This window comes from Oncorhynchus gorbuscha, linkage group LG08 (assembly GCF_021184085.1).
Source record: "Oncorhynchus gorbuscha isolate QuinsamMale2020 ecotype Even-year linkage group LG08, OgorEven_v1.0, whole genome shotgun sequence".
In the NCBI taxonomy this organism is placed as follows: domain Eukaryota; kingdom Metazoa; phylum Chordata; class Actinopteri; order Salmoniformes; family Salmonidae; genus Oncorhynchus; species Oncorhynchus gorbuscha.
The window spans coordinates 8965438-8988558 of record NC_060180.1 but is presented as its reverse complement, the minus strand read 5'-3'; the positions used below and the strand labels follow the sequence as shown (position 1 = coordinate 8988558).

General features: G+C 42.6%; 1 protein-coding gene across 3 annotated transcripts in view; it reads right to left on the bottom strand.

Moving 5' to 3' along the window:
• LOC124041166 (zinc transporter 6-like) overlaps positions 1–23121 on the bottom strand; it is an 83460-nt gene that overhangs the window by 35598 nt on the left and 24741 nt on the right. For all 3 annotated transcript variants that reach the window (XM_046358413.1, XM_046358414.1, XM_046358415.1), the window contains 3 exons: positions 8591–8633; positions 7963–8028; positions 2812–2892 (listed from right to left, as the gene is read on the bottom strand). In XM_046358413.1, the coding sequence (XP_046214369.1) occupies positions 2812–2892; positions 7963–8028; positions 8591–8633 (190 nt within the window). The remainder of the gene's footprint in view (positions 1–2811; positions 2893–7962; positions 8029–8590; positions 8634–23121) is intronic.

Genomic DNA, 23121 nt, shown 5'->3' with positions numbered 1-23121 from the left:
AACTCCCCAGACCTTAATCCCATTGAGAACTTGTGGTCAATCCTCAAGAGGCGGGTGGACAAACAAAAACCCACAAATTCTGACAAACTCCAAGCATTGATTATGCAATAATGGGCTGCCATCAGTCAGGATGTGGCCCAGAAGTTAATTGACAGCATGCCAGGGCGGATTGCAGAGGTCTTGAAAAAGAAGGGCCAACACTGCAAACCTTGACTCTTTGCATCAACTTCATGTAATTGTCAAAAAAAGCCTTTGACACTTATGAAATGCTTGTAATTATACTTCAGTATTCCATAGTAACATCTGACAAAAATATCTAAAGACACTAAAGCAGCAAACTTTGTGAAAATTAATATGTGTCATTCTCAAAACTTTTGGCCACATCGGAAATTTACATACACCTCAGCCAAATACATTTAAACTCAGTTTTTTCACAATTCCTCACATTTAATCCTAGTAAAAATTCCCTGTTTTAGGTCAGTTAGGATCACCACTTTATTTTAAGAATGTGAAATGTCAAAATAATGAGTAGAGAAAATGATTTATTTCAGCATTTATTTCTATCACCACAATCCCAGTGGGTCAGATGTTACCATACACTCAATTAGTATTTGGTAGCATTGCCTTTAAGTTGTTTAACTGGGTCAAACGTTTTGGGTAGCCTTCCACAAGCTTCCCACAATACGTTGGGTGAATTTTGGCCAATTCCTCCGGACAGAGCTGGTGTAACTAAGTCAGGTTTGGAGGCCTCCTTGCTAGCACACAGTTTTTCAGTTCTGCCCACACATTTTCTATAGGATTGAGATCAAGGCTTTGTGATGGCCACTCCAATACCTCGACTCTGTTGTCCTTAAGCCATTTTGCCACAACTTTGGAAGTATGCTTGGAGTCATTGTCCATTTGGAAGACCCATTGCGACCAAGCTTCCTGACTGATGTTCTGAGACATTCCTTCAATATATCCACATAATTTTCCTCCCTCATGATGCCATCTATTTTGTGAAGTGCACCAGTCCCTCCTGCAGCAAAGCACCCCCACAACATAATGCTGCCACCCCAGTGCTTCACTGTTGGGATGGTGTTCTTCAGCTTGCAAGCCTCCACCTTTTCCTCCAAACAAAATTTTGGTAATTATGGCCAGAGGACATTTCTCCAAAAAGTACGATCTTTGTCCCCATGTGCAGTTGCAAACCGTAGTCTGGCTTTTTTATGGTGGTTTTGGAGCTGTAGCTTCTTCCTTGCTGAGCGGCCTTTCAGGTTATGTTGATATAGGACTAGATTTACTGTGAATATAGATACATTTGTACCTGTTTCCTCCAGCATTTCACAAGGTCATTTGTGTTGATTTGCACTTTTAGCACCAACGTATGTTCATCTCTAGGAGACAGAACGTGTCACCTTCATGAGCGGTATGACGGCTGCGTGGTCCCATGGTGTTAATACTTGCGTACTATTGTTTGTACAGATGAACGTGGTATCTTCAGGAGTTTGGAAATTGCTCCCAATGATGTACCAGACATGTGGAGGTCTACAATTTATTTTCTGAGGTCTTGGTAGATTTCTTTAGATTTTCCCATGATGTCGAGCAAAGAGGCACTGAGTTTGAAATTAGGCCTTGAAATACATCCACAGGTACACCTCCAATTGACTAAAATGATGTCAATTCGCCTATCAGAAGCTTCTAAAGCCATGACATAATTTTCTGGAATTTTCCAAGCTATTTAAAGGCAGTCAACTTCGTGTATGTAAACTTCTGACCCACTGGAATTGTGATAGAGTGAATTATAAGTGAAATAATCTGTCTGTAAACAATTGTTGGAAAAATTACTTGTGTCATGCACAAAGTAGATGTCCTAAATGAGCGACTATAGTTTGTTAACAAGAAATGTGTGGAGTGGTTGAAAAACAAGTTAATGACTCCAACCTAAGTGTATGTAAACTTCAACTTCAACTGTATATACCGACACTGTTTAGTGCCAAAAATAAGGGGTTATATGATATTCCTGACCTTTCTTATATCTTTGACACTTCAGAAAAAACTTCCTTTTTATTTTTTGGGAGGAGAAACTGTTGTTCCATGTAGTGAATCTGTTATTCAATATGTTTGTATGGGCTAATTGTATTAAGGCCCAATTTTTTTTTTAAACTTCAGGTAGTAATACAATTCAAAATCAAATTGCTAAATGATCCTTGGTAGGACCTTTTAAAAACAATTCCATATAGCTTAGTAGAACCCTCCACCGTGTTAGACAGGGCTTAGACTCTTATGGATTAAGTAACCATACCAAATGTAATATCATACTAATTTGAGTGTCCCCCCCCGCCCGTTTCTCTCTCTCTGAATGACGGAACCCTTGTTACACACGTGCTTGACATGTTGTTTGGCAGCCATGTGAAAGAGACAGTGTAACGTCATAACCTCTCCCCTCCTCTACCCTGCAGAGACGTGACCGCTAGATAAACCCTGCCTTCTCTAATGGGTGCTTCAGGTTGAGATGTTGACATAGGTATGAACAAACATTCCCACAGTCCCCCCCCTCCCCCGAACACACTGCACTAGCCCTACATAGGACATACATGTTTGATGTACTAGTTGGCAGCTGAGTGAAAATAGGTAGTGACTGCGTCGTCATCAGCACCCCCCTCTTAAAACCTCGCCTGCCTGAGCAGTGACCTCTGGATAAACCCTGGCTCTGATCGCCTTGGCCCTAGGTGTGGACACAAGCAGACATTCTCACAGCTCTGAAATATTCAGTAGCCCCCGTCCCCCACCCCGTGTCCCAAAACAGGGGTAAACCCTGGTTCCACCTACCTCTCCTTCAGGATGAACAGAGCGCCCAGCTGCACCAGCACCGTCGAGGCAAACACTGCAAGGACCTCCAGCCGCTTAAACCTGGTGGAAAACACACACACACACACACACACACACACACACACACACACACACACACACACACACACACACACACACACACACACACACACACACACACACACACACACACACACACACACACACACACACACACACACACACACACACACACACACACACACACACACAATCAAGCAAACAAATATAACTGAAAATATACATGACTGACATCAGAGATCATGTGCTTTGTACCATACATTTTCATTTGAGCTACTGAAAGACTACCAGGATGATTGAAAATATATTTTTTAAATGTCACTGATCTCATTGTCTGATATGAAAATTCCAACAAACAGATAAAAATAAACATTCTGTACAACAATAACAGAGGTACATGAATATAACAACATACAACGCAGGGGTTTTGGGACTGAGTGATATGATGCACAGCACAATTCTCTGTGTCCGTTCTGTAAGCATTAATGAAAATCCTACTGTATCCAGAACATAGAAAGTGGAACACAAAACACTTCCATAATGACTTAAAATTGATCATCAATAGTGCTGCACTGATATGGTTCCATACACTGTAGAAGCGAGCAGTGTATAAAGGGTACACTGTTAAGTCGAGAAGTAAGAAGTTTCCATCTGTAAATGTACATAATTAGGTTATTTCCTTGTCCCCATGGCAATGTTTAGTAACATGCTGTACTGGGAAAGCTGGATAGACAGAAGGGTTAGGGAGAGTTGCTCCGTTGAAATGAGATAATCTGTCCAGTGGCTGACCCATTGCACTGGCCCAGTGAGCACATTAGGGCCAAATCAAGCTGAAAAGCAGCTTTCTATGCAACCACCACTGCTCAACACCCTAAGGTCAAAGGAAAAAAAGCAAACCCACAGAGCCCTATGCCAAACAAACAGAGCTCTACCCAATAAAAACAGCTTGCATGGTGTGTCAAAGGCTGTGTGTATGAGATGATTAGGGACAACACACACAAACATACAAAGGCTACACTGTACCGCGACTGTAGTCAGTCACGGGCAAACAAACACATGGCCATCAACACAGGTCAGGAGCTTAACCTCTAGTCTAGAGACTAAACAGATAGTTAAAAATGTGTTTTTATCTTAAGTGTGTTTTGAAGTGTCTGTCCTGTATCTAAATGATATAAGATATATCAGGAAATTATTTATCTATATTTTGTACCCATATTTAACCCCCTTTTTTTTGGCACTAAACTACTTCCATATATATATATATATATACATATGACTCTCAGGCCATGAGAAACAAGATTCATTGGTCTGATGAAACCAAGATTGAACTCTTTGGCCTGAATGCCAAGCGTCACGTCTGGAAGAAACCTGGAACCATCCCTACGGTGAAGCATGCTGGTGGCAGCATCATGCTGTGGGGATGTTTATCAGAGGCAGGGAGTGGGAGACGAGTCAAGATCGAGGGAAAGATGAATGGAGCAAAGTAGAGAGATCCTTGACGAAAACCTGCTCCAGAGCACTGAGGACCTCAGACTAGGGCAAAGGTTCACCTTCCAACAGGACAACGACCTTAAGCACACAGCCAAGACAATGCAGGAGTGGCTTCGGGACAAGTCTCTGAATGTCCTTGTGGCCCAGCCAGATCCCGGACTAGAACCCGATTAAACATCTCTGGAGAGACCTGAAAATAGCTGTGCAGCGACACTCCCCATCCAACCTGACAGAGCTTGAGAGGATCTGCAGAGAAGAATGGGAGAAACTCCCCAAATGCAGGTGTGCCAAGCTTGTAGCATCCTACCTAAGAAGAATCGAGGCCGTAAGCACTGCCAAAGGTGCTCCAACAAAGTACTGAGTAAAGGGTCTGAATACTTATGTACATTTTATACTTGAATTTATTATTTTATACATTTGGAAAAAACTGTTTTTGCTTTGTCATTATGGGGGATTGTGAGTAGATTGGTAAGGGAGAAAAACAATTGAATCTATTATAAAATAACGCTGTAACGTAACAAAATGTGGAAAATGTCAAGTGGTCTGAATACTTTCCAAATGCACTGTATCACGGCCATTTAACTGTGTAACTGGTTTAAAATCACCATTGGCCAAATCCCTCAACGGTTTTCTTCAACTGAGTTAGGAAGGATGCCTGTATCTTTGTCGTCACTGGGTGGATTAATACACCATCTAAAGTGTCATTTAATTTTTTTATTTTTTATTTTTTTTAATCTACCAATAGATGACCTTTCCAAAGCGTTGGAAAGCCTCACTGGTCTTTGTGATTGAATCTGTGCTTGAAATTCATGTGTTTGAATAACTACCCCATAAAGAGATGGGGTAGTTAGTTCTTCAAAAATCATGTTAAACACTATTACTGCACACAGAGTAAGTCCATGCAACTTAGACTTGTTAAGCACATTTTTACACCTGAACTCATTTAGGCTTGCCATAACATAGGGGCTGAATACTTATTGACTCAAGCTTTTAATCTTTTATTAATTTTTAAAGATGACTAAAACATATTTCCACTTTAACATTATGGGGCAGTGTGTGTAGATCAGTAACACACAATCTACATGTAATCCATTTTCAATTCAGGTAGTAACAACAAAATCTGGAGAAAGTAGAGGGGTGTGAATACTTTCTGAAGGCACTTTACAACCATTTTTAAAGCTGGGCTACCTTAAGACAAGTCCTGCGAGGCTTGTGGGCGTCCTAAAGCAAAACCACCAGCATGTACACGTTCGTGAGAGTTTCAACTTCATATTAGCCCAAACTGTTTGGTCGCTACAGACATTTCAAATTCAATTTTTATTTGTCACATACACATGGTTAGCTGATGTTAATGCGAGTGTAGCGAAATGCTTGTGCTTCTAGTTCCGACAATGCAGTAATAACCAACGAGTAATCTAACCTAACAATTCCAAAACGACTACCTTATACACACACAAGTGTAAAGAGATAAAGAATATGTACATAGATATATCAATGAGTGATGGTACAAACTGGCATAGGCAAGATGCAGTAGATGGTATCGAGTACAGTATATACATATGAGATGAGTAATGTAGGGTATGTAAACAAAGTGGCATAGTTTAAAGTGGCTTGTGAAACATGTATTACATAAAGATGCAGTAGATGATATAGAGTTTAGTATATACGTATACATATGAGATGAGTAATGTAGGGTATGTAAACATTGTATTAAGTAGCATTGTTTAAAGTGGCTAGTGATATATCTTTTTCATCAATTTCCATTATTAAAGTGGCTGGAGTTGAGTCAGTGTGTTGGCAGCAGCCACTCAATGTTAGTAGTGGCTGTTTAACAGTCTGATGGCCTTGAGATAAAAGCTGTTTTTCAGTCTCTCGGTCCCTGCTTTGATGCACCTGTTCTGACCTCGCCTTCTGGATGATAGCAGTGGCTTGGGTGGTTGTTGTCCTTGATGATCTTTATGGCCTTCCGGTGACATCGGGTGGTGTAGCTGTCCTGGAGGGCAGGTAGTTTGCCCCCGGTAATGCTTTGTGCAGACCTCACTACCCTCTGGAATGCCTTATGGTTGTGGGTGGAGCAGTTGCAGTACCAGGCGGTGATAGAAGTTTGTGAGTGCTTTTGGTGACAAGCCGAATTTCTTCAGCCTCCTGAGGTTGAAGAGGCGCTGCTGCGCCTTCTTCACGACACTGTCAGTGTGGGTGGACCAATTCAGTTTGTCCGTGATGTGTACGCCGAGGAACTTAAAACTTACTACCCTCTCCACTACTGTCCCATCGATATGGATAGGGGGGGTGCTCCCTCTGCTGTTTCCTGAAGTCCACAATCATCTCCTTTGTTTTGTTGACGTTGAGTGTGAGGTTATTTTCCTGACACCACACTCCGAGGGCCCTCACCTCCTCCCTGTAGGCCGTCTCGTCATTGTTGGTAATCAAGCCTACCACTGTAGTGTCGTCCGCAAACTTGATGATTAAGTTGGAGGCGTGCATGGCCACGTAGTCGTGGGTGAACATGGAGTACAGGAGAGGGCTCAAAACGCACCCTTGTGGGACAACGGGGTGGATCAGCGGGGTGGAGATGTTGTTCCTCGTGAGAAGACCGATTTTCAGGATGTCTCTCAAACTTCCACCGCAGACGCGGAAGGAGGACGAAGTAGATAGAGACGCAGCACATGCCAAAAAAACAGATCTCTGGCTAAAACGGGCGGATATAGATGGAAATTGTTTTATTATGTTAATTAATAAAAATTTGCAGGGGTGTGTCAAACATTTATTCCAGTGCCAAAATTGACCAAAAAGTGTAAGTAGGATAGTTTTGGTCATAAAGTCAGTATATTCCAAAACTGGGTTTTGTGAGATGTGGAACTGAAGATGTCACTTGCATCATGGTTGGGTTCTGATTTCAATCCTGCCCACACAGGACCAAAGCCTGGCACAGTCTAATCCTGGCTGGCAGTAATCAAATCATCCAGATCACAGATGCCCGGTATGCTGTAGAGCACACTATCCAATCGCTTACCAGAATCAACCCACGCATTCAATTTATAGACATCCAAGCTAAACATTAGTATGCAACACCTCAAACTTGTTTAAACAACAATCCATACACAAGAAAATGTTATGTTGAAAAAACAAGTTGCTTGGGTTTTCATTCATGAACTAACATTAGAATCACAAACACCAAATTTATCAAAGACAACTACATCTAGAAAGCAGGAAATGCAGTATTCCCTGACCAATCATCAAGCAATTCGGTACGGTGACTGAAGGGGGACAAACATTACTGCCAGGATATAATATAGCGAACATAACACCCACATTGAACCACACAATTCTAATTTTTCTTGATGAGTACCGGAAATGCCCAGGAGGAATTTGTAAGTTTAGCGCCTCTTTAAACAACCTAAGGTGTGTGGGAATGGAAGTGTTGTATCACATACAGTACATTAAAGCATACACCAAAAAAATCCAGTAGACATTAATAAATCAATACAAGTCAATGGAAACATGATCATCAGTTGACTCCATTTTTAAACAAATAATAACAGTGGAGGTCATCATTTTAGAAAACAGGCTACTGTAGAATCAGTATGCTAATGAACGTACCCAAACGAGAAGAGCTGACTAGGCTTCTTCATGGCCACCCAGGAACTCAGCAGACAGGTGATCAGACTGTAGGCCAACAGGTACACATACATTACCAGTCAAAAGTTTGGACACACCTACTCATTCAAGGGTTTTTCTTTATTCTTACTATTTTCTACATTGTAGAATAATAGCAAAGACATCAAAACTATGAAATAACACCAAAAAAAGTGTTGAATCAAAATATATTTTAGATTTGAGATTCTTGGTGGTTAGAGAATGACAAGACTTTGCAAAGCTATCGTCAAGGCAAAGGGTGGCTACTTTGAAGAATCTCAAATATATTTTGATTTGTATAACACTTTTTTTTGGTTATTACATGATTCCATGTGTTATTTAATAGTTTTGATGTCTTCATTCTACAATGTAGAAAATAGTACACATTTACAAAAACCCTTGAATGAGTTGGTGTCCAAACTTTTGACTGGTACTCTAAATCATCATGACTAACAACACCTCAACACAAACAATTGCACTCTAGTAAAAAGAGCTCAACACAAGTGTTAGGTACAATATTTTGCTTAGTATACAACTTCCTTTAGACAGTGCTGATAAAACATGATGCTCCCCAGGATGCCCATTTACTCACCTGAAGAGATCGAAGATGGTGAGGTATGTGTATGCTGTTAAGGCTGAAATGACAGAGGAAAACATCATCAGTTTATTTATTTATTTATTTTACCTTTATTTAACCAGGAAAGTCAGTTAAGAACAAATTCTCAGTGAGTGCTATATATTACTTGAATTGATTCTAATAGAAATTAAGAAAACACTTTTTTTGCTCTGTAAAAGTAATTGTAACATGCATGAAGGGGATAGCGGCAATACACCAGTTTAATTCATATAGACTATATTGATGAGATGAACCGTAATTGAATAGAGCCTGCCCTACTGTCAATCAACAAGACAAATGTTCTATGATGATAAATCAGCTGCAATACAACCTTAGTGTACCAGCCATTTTCACAGACAAAAATATAAATATCCTTTGGTTGCCAAGGATTCCCTCCCCCAAAACTGTGCCATTCCTGTCCAGTAGAGATGACAGTGTAGCTGTCGTGTCTGAGCTAAGATGCCAACTCCCACGCATATACACAGACACAGCCTGTCATTATTAATAGATTCAATGAGCAAGCCTGACCCAGTATCAAGCCTCCTACTGCTTCCCAATGTATCTAGACTTTAAAACACAGGGAGTAGTGCCGTGCCATTCTCACAGTCAAACTCCCCAGCTCTAGGGGGCAGTGTAGAGTAGAGCAGCAGTAGGCTAGAGGACCAGGAGGCAACAAAGGTGGAGGCAGAGTGATATCCGCCGGACTGCAAACCCAGCTTTATGTAAGCTGGATATGATGGAGGAGATTAGCAAAGCTTTGCATGGAGAGGAACATTTTGTTTTCACACTGCTCTACCATGTTGGCCAAACTGAGGTGATGTAATTCAGGATACACGCCGACCATTAGCCATTGGCCCAGGGGATCTATCGGACTGATTGAGCTTGGTTTGTGCTGTACCTACCACGCCACCATGGTTACGGCTCAGCACTCTGCATCACCGCCAGAGCACACAGAAATATACAGTGGGGTCAGAAATGATTGATACCCTTGATAAAGATGAGCAAAAATGACTAAAATAAATAATTCAAATACTGAGCTAATACTGAGCTAATATACTAATACAATTGCTCAGAGAAAGATGATCGTTAACTAGTAATTATAATTTCTCAAAAAAGTAGAGGTCAAAATGATTGACACCCCTGTTTTCAATACCTCACCATGTGAGGTTAATGACACTAAGCCTTGTTCTAAAATGTTTTATGCTAACTGGAGAACCCATTGGGAAGGATCTTAGACCATTCCTACATACAGAATCTTTCCATATCCTTCGTCTGCACTTATGGACTGCCCTCTAATATTAAACCAAAAGATTTCAAAGGGAGTCCAGAGACTGAGATGTTGATGTTGTGGCAAACTAACCATTTCTTTGTGGATTTTGAGGTGTGCTTAGGGTTTTGGTCTTGCTGGAAGGTCTACTTGCAGCCAAGTTTCAGCCTCCTGGCAGATGCAACCAGGTTGTTGACAAAAATTCCCCAGGACCAGCACAAGCAGAATAGCCCCATAACATCAAAGGTCCACCACCTTATTTTACAGTAGGTATATGGGGTTCTTTTCTGCTTATGTATTCTCATTTAGAACTATTTGGCCAGGCATACCTTTGGAGGGTTGGTTGCCAAAATGAGAATGCATGAGCAGAAAATAACCCCATACCCACTGTAAAATATGGTGGTGGCTCTTTGATGTTATGGGGATTTTTTGCTGAGAAATTGTATCATCATAAAATGTCATTTTTTTGGATCATACAATATAGTTCAGTATTTTAATAATTTATTTTATACAGTCATTATCCCATATGGCCTTTCAACCGTGACCCAATCCTATAAATCCGCTGTGGTGGTACAGGTGTCTCATCTTTAGGTGTTAATCATGTGAATGTACTATAACATCAGGGAGGACACAGGCTTGACTGGACCATTGGTAAATTAATGATAAAGTCGGATAAGCCCTGGAGCAGTGCATTGGCTATTCACTCTCAACGATTAGAAGATTGACAATGTTTACCAAAACAAAATAGGATGATATTTGTCATCAGGAAACGTCAGCTCAGTGTTTTCACATCCATCACGCAGTGTATTCACCACACACTGCATCTGTTAGGACAGATTTTTATACTAACATGCTGACCAAACCGGCCATGTTGAAAAAATTAATAGACACATACATGTTAATCAATAATTTCATTCAAACTGCTTGCTAGCGTCTGCAAAATGATTCAGCCCCCTTAAGTTAATACTTTGTAGCGCCACCTTTTGCTGTGATTACAGCTGTAAGTCGCTTGGGTTATGTCTCTATCAGTTTTGCACATCGAGAGACTGAAACTTTTTCCCATTCCTCCTTGCAAAACAGCTCGAGCTCAGTGAGGTTGGATGGAGAGCATTTGTGAACAGCAGTTTTCAGTTCTTTCCACAGATTCTCGATTGGATTCAGGTCTGGACTTTGACTTGGCTATTCTAACACCTGGATATGTTTATTTTTGAACCATTCCATTGTAGATTTTGCTTTATGTTTTGGATCATTGTCCTGTTGGAAGACAAATCTCCGTCCTCGTCTCAGGTCTTTTGCAAACTCCATCAGGTTTTCTTCCAGAATGGTCCTGTATTTGGCTCCATCCATCTTCCCATCAATTTGAACCATCTTCCCTGTCCCTGCTGAAGAAAAGCAGGCCCAAACCATGATGCTGCCACCACCATGTTTGACAGTGGAGATGGTGTGTTCAGGGTGATGAGCTGTGTTGCTTTTACGCCAAACATAACATTTTGCATTGTTGCCAAAAAGTTCAATTTTGGTTTCATCTGACCAGAGCACCTTCTTCCACATGTTTGGTGTGTCTCCCAGGTAGCTTGTGGCAAACTTTAAACAACACTTTTTATGGATATCTTTAAGAAATGGCTTTCTTCTTGCCACTCTTCCATAAAGGCCAGATTTGTGCAATATACGACTGATTGTTGTCCTATGGACAGAGTCTCCCACCTCAGCTGTAGATCTCTGCAGTTCATCCAGAGTGATCATGGGCCTCTTGGCTGCATCTCTGATCAGTCTTCTCCTTGTATGAGCTGAAAGTTTAGAGGGACGGCCAGGTCTTGGTAGATTTGCAGTGGTCTGATACTCCTTCCATTTCAATATTATCGCTTGCACAGTGCTCCTTGGGATGTTTAAAGCTTGGGAAATCTTTTTGTATCCAAATCTGGCTTTAAACTTCTTCACAACAGTATCTACCTGCCTGGTGTGTTCCTTGTTCTTCATGATGCTCTCTGCGCTTTTAACGGACCTCTGAGACTATCACAGTGTAGGTGCATTTATACGGAGACTTGATTACACACAGGTGGATTGTATTTATCATCATTAGTCATTTAGGTCAACATTTGGATCATTCAGAGATCCTTTCTGGAGAGAGTTTGCTGCACTGAAAGTAAAGGGGCTGAATAATTTTGCACGCCCAATTTTTCAGTTTTTGATTTGTTAAAAAAGTTTGAAATATCCAATAAATGTCGTTCCACTTCATGATTGTGTCCCACTTGTGGTTGATTTTTCACAAAGAAATACAGTTTTATATCTTTATGTTTGAAGCCTGAAATGTGGCAAAAGGTCGCAAAGTTCAAGGGGGCCGAATACTTTCGCAAGGCACTGTAGGTGATTAAAAGATGGGAGGTCCACACTCCGGTCCAGTTGGAGGCAGTAATGCACCTTAAGTTGGTTGCCAACCACCATATAAAATCCACAGGAGGATGAATGAGAGATGAATCAAAGAAAATAAAAAAATAACTAGGTTTCCCCTTTTTATCAGGGACTGCACATTAATCAACATTTCAGTAAAAGTGCCGGTTTTAGCCAGCTGGCTAATTTTCAACCGCAGTCCTGGGGTAGGTTATTAAAAACAATTACAATACAGACAAACAATGAGCAGTGAGCACATACAGAGCAACATAGGCCAAGCAACATGTAGCATGCAGACAGAGAAACATAGGACAAGCAACATGTAGCATGCAGACAGAACAACATAGGACAAGCAACATGTTGCATGCAGACAGGGAGACATAGGACAAGCAACATGTAGCATGCAGACAGAACAACATAGGACAAGCAGAAAGTAGCATGCAGACAGAACAACATAGGACATGCACCATGTAGCATGCAGACAGAGAGACATAGGACAAGCAACATGTAGCATGCAGACAGAGCAACATAGGACAAGCAACATGTAGCATGCAGACAGAGAACATAGGACAAGCAACATGTAGCATGCAGACAGATCAACATAGGACAAGCAACATGTAGCATGCAGACAGAGAACATAGGACAAGCAACATGTAGCATGCAGACAGAGCGACATAGGACAAGCAACATGTAGCATGCAGACAGAGACATAGGACAATCAACATGTAGCATGCAGACAGAGAAACATAGGACAAGCAACAAGTAGCATGCAGACAGAGAGACATAGGACAAGCAACATGTAGCATGCAGACAGAGAAACATAGGACAAGCAACATGTAGCATGCGAACAGAGAAAAAGCACAATAAGCAACAAAGTGTTTCCACACCTCACAAGCTACAGACAACATGGAAAGCAGCAATTACAGTCAACTCTCATGGCAGACCTTGCAGATCTGCTGCCATGGGTGTGGGTTCTCTGTTTAACAAAAGTACTAAGTAGAGGGGGAGCCAGACCATGTAGGTTCTTGAATACAAGACATGAGTCTGTGTATTGCACAAGATTTTCCCAACTCAGAAGTTCATGCTTTCTGAGGATGTAACAGTGATGATGGCTACTGGGATTTCCATCAATCCCTTTGAGAGCCTGTTTGTAGACAGACTGAATGGGTTTTAACGTTGAACAGCAAGCTTGGGCCTGACTTGTCAAGCAGTATGTTAAGTGGGGGAGTATAATAGCATTGAAGTACAGTTTTGCTACCTCTATAGTCAATTTCATATGAATCGGAAATTAGCTAGGTTTAACTTGGTTATTTTAGTTACCCTTTTCACCTGCTTTAAAAAAAGATAGTTGAATTAAGTATGATGCCAAGGCACTTAAAATTGGGTACCACCTGGAGATTCTCTTCTGATACAGGCATCTGGCTCAGTAGATTCAGTTGCCCTTTTTGTGAACAACATGCAGACTGTCTCAGTGTAAAAATAATAATAATTTAAAAAACACACAAACATGAGTCACTTTGTAACCTGGACCATTACAGTAGTGAGTTCTTGTGCAGCGTGTCGTTTGCTCTTTGCATGCACATACATTACCCGTCAAAATTTTAGACACACCTACTCATTCAAGAATTGCTCTTTATTTTCACTATTTCTACAATGCAGAATAATAGTGAGGACATAAAAACTATAACACATATGGAATCATGTAGTAACCAAAAAAAAAAAAGTTCAACAAATCAAAACATATTTCAGATTCTTCAAAGTAGCGAACCTTTGCCTTGATGACAGCTTTGCATACGCTTGGCATTCTCTCAATCAGCTTAACGTGGAATGCGTTTCCAAACAGTCTTGAAGGAGTTCCCACATATGCTGAGCACTTGTTGGCTGCTTTTCTTTCACCCTGCGGGCGGCCCAACTCACCCAAAACCATGTAAATTGGGTTGAGGTCGGGTGATTGTGGAGGCCAGGTAATCTGACGCATCACTCTCCTTCTTGGTCAAATAGCCCTTACACAGCCTGCAAAGTAATGTCATACTTTCCAGGTCCATACCCAAACAGTTCGAACTACTAATCTTGAAAATTACTCTCTCCAGAAATAAGTCTCTCACTGTTGCCGCCTGCTACCGACCCCCCTCAGCACCCAGCTGTGCCCTGGACACCATTTGTGAATTGATTGCCCCCCATCTAGCTTCAGAGTTTGTTCTGTTAGGTGACCTAAACTGGGATATGCTAAGCACCCCGGCAGTCCTACAATCTAAGCTAGATGCCCTCAATCTCACACAAATCATCAAGGAACCCACCAGGTACAACCCTAAATCTGTAAACAAGGGCACCCTCATAGACGTCATCCTGACCAACTGGCCCTCCAAATACACCTCCGCTGTCTTCAACCAGGATCTCAGCGATCACTGCCTCATTGCCTGTATCCGCTACGGAGCCGCAGTGAAACGACCACCCCTCATCACTGTCAAACGCTCCCTAAAACACTTCTGTGAGCAGGACTTTCTAATCGACCTGGCCCGGGTATCCTGGAAGGACATTGATATCATCCCGTCAGTTGAGGATGCCTGGTCATTCTTTAAAAGTAACTTCCTCACCATTTTAGATAAGCATGCTCCGTTCAAAAACTTCAGAACAGATATAGCCCTTGGTTCACTCCAGACCTGACTGCCCTCGACCAGCACAAAAACATCCTGTGGCGGACTGCAATAGCATTGAATAGTCCCGCGATATGCAACTGTTCAGGGAAGTCAGGAACCAATACATGCAGTCAGTCAGGAAAGCTAAGGCCAGCTTCTTCAGGCAGAAGTTTGCATCCTGTAGCTCCAACTCCAAAAAGTTCTGGGACACTGAAGTCCATGGAGAACAAGAGCACCTCCTCCCAGCTGCCCACTGCACTGAGGCTAGGTAACACGGTCACCACCGATAAATCCATGATTATTGAAAACTTCAACAAGCATTTCTCAACGGCTGGCCATGCCTTCCTCCTGGCTACTTCAACCTCGGCCACCAGCCCCCCCCCCCCCCCCCCACAGCTACTCGCCCATGCCTCTCCAGGTTCTCCTTTACCCAAATCCAGATATCAGATGTTCTGAAAGAGCTGCAAAACCTGGACCGGTACAAATCAGCTGGGCTTGACAATCTGGACCCTCTATTTCTGAAACTATCCGCCGCCATTGTCGCAACCCCTATTACCAGCCTGTTCAACCTCTCTTTCATATCGTCTGAGATCCCCAAGGATTGGAAAGCTGCCTCAGTCATCCCCCTCTTCAAAGGGGGAGACACCCTGGACCCAAACTGTTACAGACCTATATCCATCCTGCCCTGCCTATCTAAGGTCTTCGAAAGCCAAGTCAACAAACAGGTCACTGACCATCTCGAATCCCACCGTACCTTCTCCGCCGTGCAATCTGGTTTCCGAGCCGGTCACGGGTGCACCTCAGCCACGCTCAAGGTACTAAACGATATCATAACCGCCATCGATAAAAGACAGTACTGTGCAGCCGTCTTCATCGACCTTGCCAAGGCTTTCGACTCAGTCAATCACCATATTCTTATCGGCAGACTCAGTAGCCTCGGTTTTTCGGATGACTGCCTTGCCTGGTTCACCAATTACTTTGCAGACAGAGTTCAGTGTGTCAAATCGGAGGGCATGCTGTCCGGTCCTCTGGAAGTCTCTATGGGGGTGCCACAGGGTTCAATCCTTGGGCCGACTCTTTTTTCTGTATATATCAATGATGTTGCTCTTGCTGCGGGCGATTCCCTGATCCACCGCTATGCAGACGACACCATTCTATATACTTCCGGCCCGTCCTTGGACACTGTGCTATCTAACATCCAAACGAGCTTCAATGCCATACAACACTCCTTCCGTGGCCTCCAACTGCTCTTAAACGTTAGTAAAACCAAATGCATGCTTTTCAACCGTTCGCTGCCTGCACCCAGGGACTGCGGTTGAAAATTAGCCGGATGGCTAAAACCGGCACTTTTACTGAAAACGTTGATTAATGTGCACTGTCCCTGTAAAAATAAAAAATAAACTCAAACTCAAACCCACACACCTGACCAGCATCACCACCCTGGATGGTTCCAACCTTGAATATGTGGACATCTATAAGTACCTAGGTGTCTGGCTAGACTGTAAACTCTCCTTCCAGACTCATATCAAACATCTCCAATCGAAAATCAAATCAAGAGTCGGCTTTCTATTCCGCAACAAAGCCTCCTTCACTCACGCCGCCAAACTTACCCTAGTAAAACTGACTATCCTACCGATCCTCGACGATGTCATCTACAAAATTGCTTCCAACACTCTACTCAGCAAACTGGATGCAGTTTATCACAGTGCCATCTGTTTTGTCACTAAAGCACCTTATACCACCCACCACTGCGACTTGTATGCTCTAGTCGGCTGGCCCTCGCTACATATTCGTCGCCAGACCCACTGGCTCCAGGTCATCTACATGTCCATGCTTGGTAAAGCTCTGCCTTATCTCAGTTCACTGGTCATGATGGCAACACCCATCCGTAGCATGCGCTCCAGCAGGTGTATCTCACTGATCATCCCTAAAGCCAACACCTCATTTGGCCGCCTTTCGTTCCAGTTCTCTGCTGCCTGTGACTGTAACGAATTGCAAAAATCGCTGAAGTCGGAGACTTTTATCTCCCTCACCAACTTCAAACATCTGCTATCTGAGCAGCTAAACGATCGCTGCAGCTGTACATAGTCTATCGGCAAATAGCCCACCCATTTTTACCTACCTCATCCCCATACTGTTTTTATTTACTTTCCTGCTCTTTTGCACACCAATATCTCTACCTGTACATGACCATCTGATCATTTATCACTCCAGTGTTAATCTGCAAAATTGTAATTATTCGCCTACCTCATGCCTTTTGCACACAATGTATATAGACTCCCCCTTTTTTTTCCTAATGTGTTATTGACTTGTTAATTGTTTACTCCATGTGTAACTCTGTGTTGTCTGTTCACACTGCTATGCTTTATCTTGGCCAGGTCGCAGTTGCAAATGAGAACTTGTTCTCAACTAGCCTACCTGGTTAAAAAAAGGTGAAATAAAAAAAATTAAAAAAACAGCCTGGAGATGTGTTGGGTCATTGTCCTGTTGAAAAATATATTGGGACTAGGGCCAAACCAGATGGGATGGTGTATCGCTGCAGAATACTGTGGTAGCCATGCTGGTTAAGTAACATGAATTCTAAATAAATCAGAAAAGCACCATCCCACCTCCTCCATGCTTCATGGTGGGAACGACACATGTGGAGATCATTTGTTTACCTACTCTGCATCTCACAAAGACACGGCGGTAGGAACCAAATATCTGAAATTTGATCCCAAATTTGGACTCCAGAACAAAGGACAGATTTACACCGGTCTAATGTCCATTGCTCGTGTTTCTTGGCCCAAGCAAGTCTCTTCTTATTGGTGTCCTTTAGTAGTGGTTTCTTTTATTTATTTATTATTATTATTTTAATTTTTTTTACCCAGTTTTCTCCCCAATTTCGTGGTATCCCATTTTTTAGTAGCTACTATCTTGTCTCATCGCTAACTCCCATACAGGCTCAGGAGAGACGAAGGTTGAAAGTCATGCGTCCTCCAATACACAACCCAACCAAGCCGCACTGCTTCTTAACACAGCTGCTTCTTAAAAGTTGAACTTGGACAGTTTTGTGATGAGAACGTCATGATTAACAGTATCCAAAGCTTTCTCTAAGTCTAGAAATACAGCCCCAACAACGTTGGGGACACATTTTCCAGAAGAAAGCAGTTGGCCGTTTCTGTGGAGTGTTTTGCTCTGAAGCCAAACGGCATGTAGTGTAATGTGAAGGGGCTGTTGTTGAGGTGGGCAGTCAGTTGCTCTGCTACACACTTTTCAGCAACCTTCAACACCACAGGTAGTATACTAATGGGCCTGTAGTTACTCACGTCAGCAGGCTCACCAGATTTAAAGATGGCTGTTACGGTCAACTTCAGTACCCTGGGAAATAGCCCCTGACGAATAGACCTGTTGGTGACCTTAGTAATGGGGCCAATGAGTGACTCATTGTAGTTATTAAGAAAGGTAGAGTCCAGCCGAAACACATCTTTGGCTTTAGAGTTCTTTAGTGAGATAATCACCTTGTTCATCTCTGACTCAGAAACCTCCCTTATGATGAAGACTGGGTGAGTGTCATTCACTAGCCCTGAGCCCAAGAAACCAGTGGAGGGGTTCTGTGTCAGTACTTTGACAGTCAACAAAGCAGGAATTGAAGGCTGTTGCTATGTTGACTGCATCCTGTGTTAGACTGTCATTCACATTGATTTCTAGCCTTTTTGCAATGTTACTCATATGGCAGGCAAACACCTGAGAAAAATCAAACCAGGAAGTGCGACATCTGAGGTTTGTAGTTTTTCAAAGGTTGGCCTACCGAATACACATTGAGATATGGATAAAGTTGCACTTCCTACGGCTTTCACTAGATGTCAACCGTCTTTTGAAACTTGAATGAGGATTCTACTATAAAAGGAGGGGCTCATGAGACCTCTGAGTCAGTGATCTAGCAGAGAGCCTTGACGCGAGCTCCCGACAGAGTTACCTCACGTTCCAGTGCTTTTCTGAAGACAAAGGAATTCTCTGGTTGGAACAATGATGTTTTATGTTAAAAACATCCTAAAGATTGATTCCATACCTCGTTTGACATGTTTCTAAAGGACTGTAACAGAACTTTTCGAGTTGTCGTCTGGATGAAGTGCCTGCGACTCATGAAGATGGATTACTGGGCTGAACACGCTAACAACAAGTGGCTATTTGGACATAAATGATGGAACTTTATAGAACAAATCTGTCATTTATTGTCGAACTGGGATTCCTGGGAGTGCCTTCTGATGAAGATCAAGGGTAAGTGAATATGTATGGTGTTGTTTCGAACTTTGTTGATTCCAAAATGGCAGATATTCCTCTAGTTGTTTTGGGTTACGAGTGCCGTTCTCAGATTATGCTTTTTCCGTAAAAAAAAAAATGAAATCTGACACAGCGGTTGCATTAATTATTATCTTCTCCCAGATCAATTCGCTTCACCAATCATGTTGATAAAAAATGTTTGCCTTGGCCAATCTGATTTCTTTCATCACCTTATTTCTCAACATGGTAAATCTAAGTCATACTCTAATTTGGACTTTAAGGCTTTAGAGCATAATCTCATTCTTTCACCAGTCTCCATTATTTCTCCATTTAGCCAAGGAAGAGTAGTCTTTTGGGCAGGTTTAGATGATTTTCTTTTCTTTAGGAAGCCATTTATTGTAGTCCTGATTGTGGATAGAAAAAACCTGACTATCAGCTTCCACACATGTATAGAACAAGGGATCATTCCAGGTAATTCCCTTAATTGCATTTTCAAAATAATCGAAATCACTCTTAGGTGTTCTGAGCTGATCAGGCTTTCTAACAGTAGAGGTTAAACCTGTTCTTTGAAAGCTTTATGGCTATAAGTGTCAGATTATGATCAGACAGGCCAGTAACCATATTGAATGATTTAGTAACTCTCTCTGGTTTATTACTGAACACCAGATCAACCTTTGACCTTACACTAGCTGGTATTTGTGATCGTTTGAGGGTTTTGCTACAAATCTTGTCTTGATAATGAATGTTAAAATCTCCCATTAAGATGACCTCTTTCCCAAAATCACATTCCTTAAGCATGTTATTAAATTGATCAAAGAACACACGTTTGGTGAAAGGTGGTCTATACATTCCAATAAGGGTAAAAGACATTTGGGGAGACAGTAGCATTTGGGCCAATACATTCTAGTTCATTATCACATGACCACTCAATTTGTTTACATCGGATATGTTCTTTAATGTAAATCATCAGACCCCCTAATCTTCCTTCAATCCTGTTTCTCTTGAAAGCATTGTAGCCAATCACAATCAAAGCAGCTGATGGAGAGTTTTTATGGAGCCATGTCTCTGAAAGGCAGTCAAGGTTGGAGTCTAAGAAGATGTTGAATTTGATCACTTCCTGGAATGACACCGTGAATGTTCAAATGCCCCCTAGTAGTCCCTCTGGCTTAGCTCGTGGGTCCCAGATGACTCGAGAGTGAATGACATTGAAAATAGTACAATTTTCACTGTTTTCTGGAAGCTGGGTTTAGGCCGTTTTGATTAGGGGCAGTTCGGTAGTGCAATTAACTATCCCTTCTGCTTGCACTGGATGCAGAGAACTAATTAAAACAGCTTGCCGAGAGCAGAGTCAAGGATCGCATATAGCGACTTGGATATGTTTGGAGAGTTACATTTCATCTTCGAGCTGGGTGCCTCGAGAGAAACCATGGGAGCATAGCAATCACCCGCCTCCGCGGCCATCCACTGCTCCCCACTACGGTGAGTATCGATGGCTCGGTGATGTTAGGCCCAGGGTTGAGTTGCACATCCCCGGAGAACAGGAGGGTAGTGAACAGGTAGTTTAGCAGTTTCCGATAGATGTTAGACTTGTGTTTGTTACTCCTAAGCGATTCAGTCAAATAGGGAGCAAAGTAGATTTGGCCATTATTCAGAACATGATGGTACGCTGTGTACTGTCCGTTCCTGTGGAACGATGAACCAATGTGTTTGTCTGGGGTGTCGGCATTCCCTGACAGTAGACGGATTGTGTCATCCCAGCAAGGACGCAGTGATATTATCAGTACAGCAGCTACATGACTGACAATCGTGGCAATAACCATCAGCATACACCTGATGTTTTAGATAAATTAACAGCACCGAGAGGAGAAGCAGCACCACCCTCCCTTTGGTCTGCCATCATTCACAATTTTGCGTGAAAGAAAAAAATATATATATATTTTTTTAAAGGGTAAATATTCTATAAAAAAAAGACATTACGCATTTCAGGTAATAATAACCCAATGTTTTTCTCCCAGTACAAATTAGCTAGCAACAATAAGCTAGCTAACTGTCCAGGAATGTTTTTATGCATTTCGACCTGTCCCCAAATGAATGTAGTTGGTTTAGTTAGTTTTGGTATTTTGCCTCTGGTGCGCGGAGCCGGTTTGGTCAGCTGTCCGGCATGGAGCAGCTGTCCGGCATGGAGCAGCAAAAGTAGTCATAACCCAGAGGAGGCCCGGTGGACCGGCTCCCTCCAGAGTTGAACCCAATACATGGAGCATAATGTGTGCAGATTAAGGTCACTGGAGTATGATTTCAGACCTGATCAATGGGAGATTATAAAGGAAAGGAGCGCAGTGGAGGAATATGACTCAGGAGCTGCATATTTAATGTCGTCTGCAGAGCAGAAGCCCAAAGCAGTCTGATTGGCTGACTGTTCCCTGTGCCTTGCTGCCATCTCCCCCCCCCCCCCCCGCCCCCACCCCAACCTCAGCCCCTAGCCCCACCTCCCGGCCCCAGTTCCACCCCAGGGAACAAAGCCCATTAACGGCATTAAGTGCTGCCTGGTTATCGGAGGATAAGCAAAAGTTGACGGGCCTTTGGGCCACGGGTGTGTATCACCTTTCCCTGGGCCAGGCTCTGCTGGGTACTAACCGCATTGGCGCATAGACACAGGTTACACACACGGTATCTCAGAAAGGAGAGATTTGCAAACTGCAGCAGTGGGCTGTCATTGCACAGAGAAACATGCATCGACCAGGGCATCTCGGGTGTCTGTCAACGCGGCACATTAAAACAATAGATCGCTCCATATGTAAACTAAAAGCTTTATTGACTGACTACACAGAAACACCTGGCAGGGGAAATGGGAGCCGTGCAAAGGAAGCGGCGGCTGGTCTGGGCCTTGGGCCCGTGCTGACAACCACAGGGGATGAATGTGAGACCAGGGAAACACGCAATCAGGGCTGGCTGGTACAAAGAGCTGGGAGCACGCACACACACGCACGCACACGCACGCACGCACGCACACACACACACACACACACACACACACACACACACACACACACACACACACACACACACACACACACACACACACACACACACACACACACACACACACACACACACACACACACACACACACACACACACACACCTTAGTGGCCCAGGGAGGGAGAAGTCAGTGACAACAAACTGTATATAGTTCAGCACACAGACATAAGCACACAATTGTTGAGATAGTTGACCCATCAAAACTGACCTGTCAGTAACCACAACCTGAACTAGCTCTGACTACCAGCACTCACTAAGAAACTTTTGGCTGACCACAAAAAAACATTGGAGAATTGTTTGAAAGAAAACCTGACCTCAGAGATCAACATTTCAATTCACCATTCAGTGGAAACAATGAAGATGGCACATAACTAATTTAGTAAGATAGTGTTCTGATAATGGTCAAGGTATAGAATGAGATTGTATTTCTATGCATATAACCACACCTTTGAAGTTGTTTTCAGGTTCTATGCAAAGGTTTCTCACTAGTTTACTCTTGACAGTTGGTGTATAAACAGCCACAAAGCCTTCAGAAAACATAATCATGAAAATCTCTAGCTGTAATCTACAGCTAGAGGGCCAACTTTTGTACAAGTTGGCCCTACTGTTGTCAGAGTGACAGCATACACTGAATCCTGATGGATGAGGCAAGTAGAATATAGCTTAGCTCTCTGAATAGGAAGACACGGGTGAGCAGCACATTGGTTTGGTCCAATAATTAATAGGCTTGTGTAACGTGAGGCTGCAGAAAGAGGCTGGAACTCCACACTTTAAGTAGACTGTCAGAAATTAATAGGGGTACAAGAACAGGCCTCTGAGGAGCTCCACACCAGCTTGTAGTGAAATCTTCCCCTGCTCCAACCCCGAGTTGAATAAACAGTCTCTGACCAGACTTGGCTTGGATAGGCTCCTGT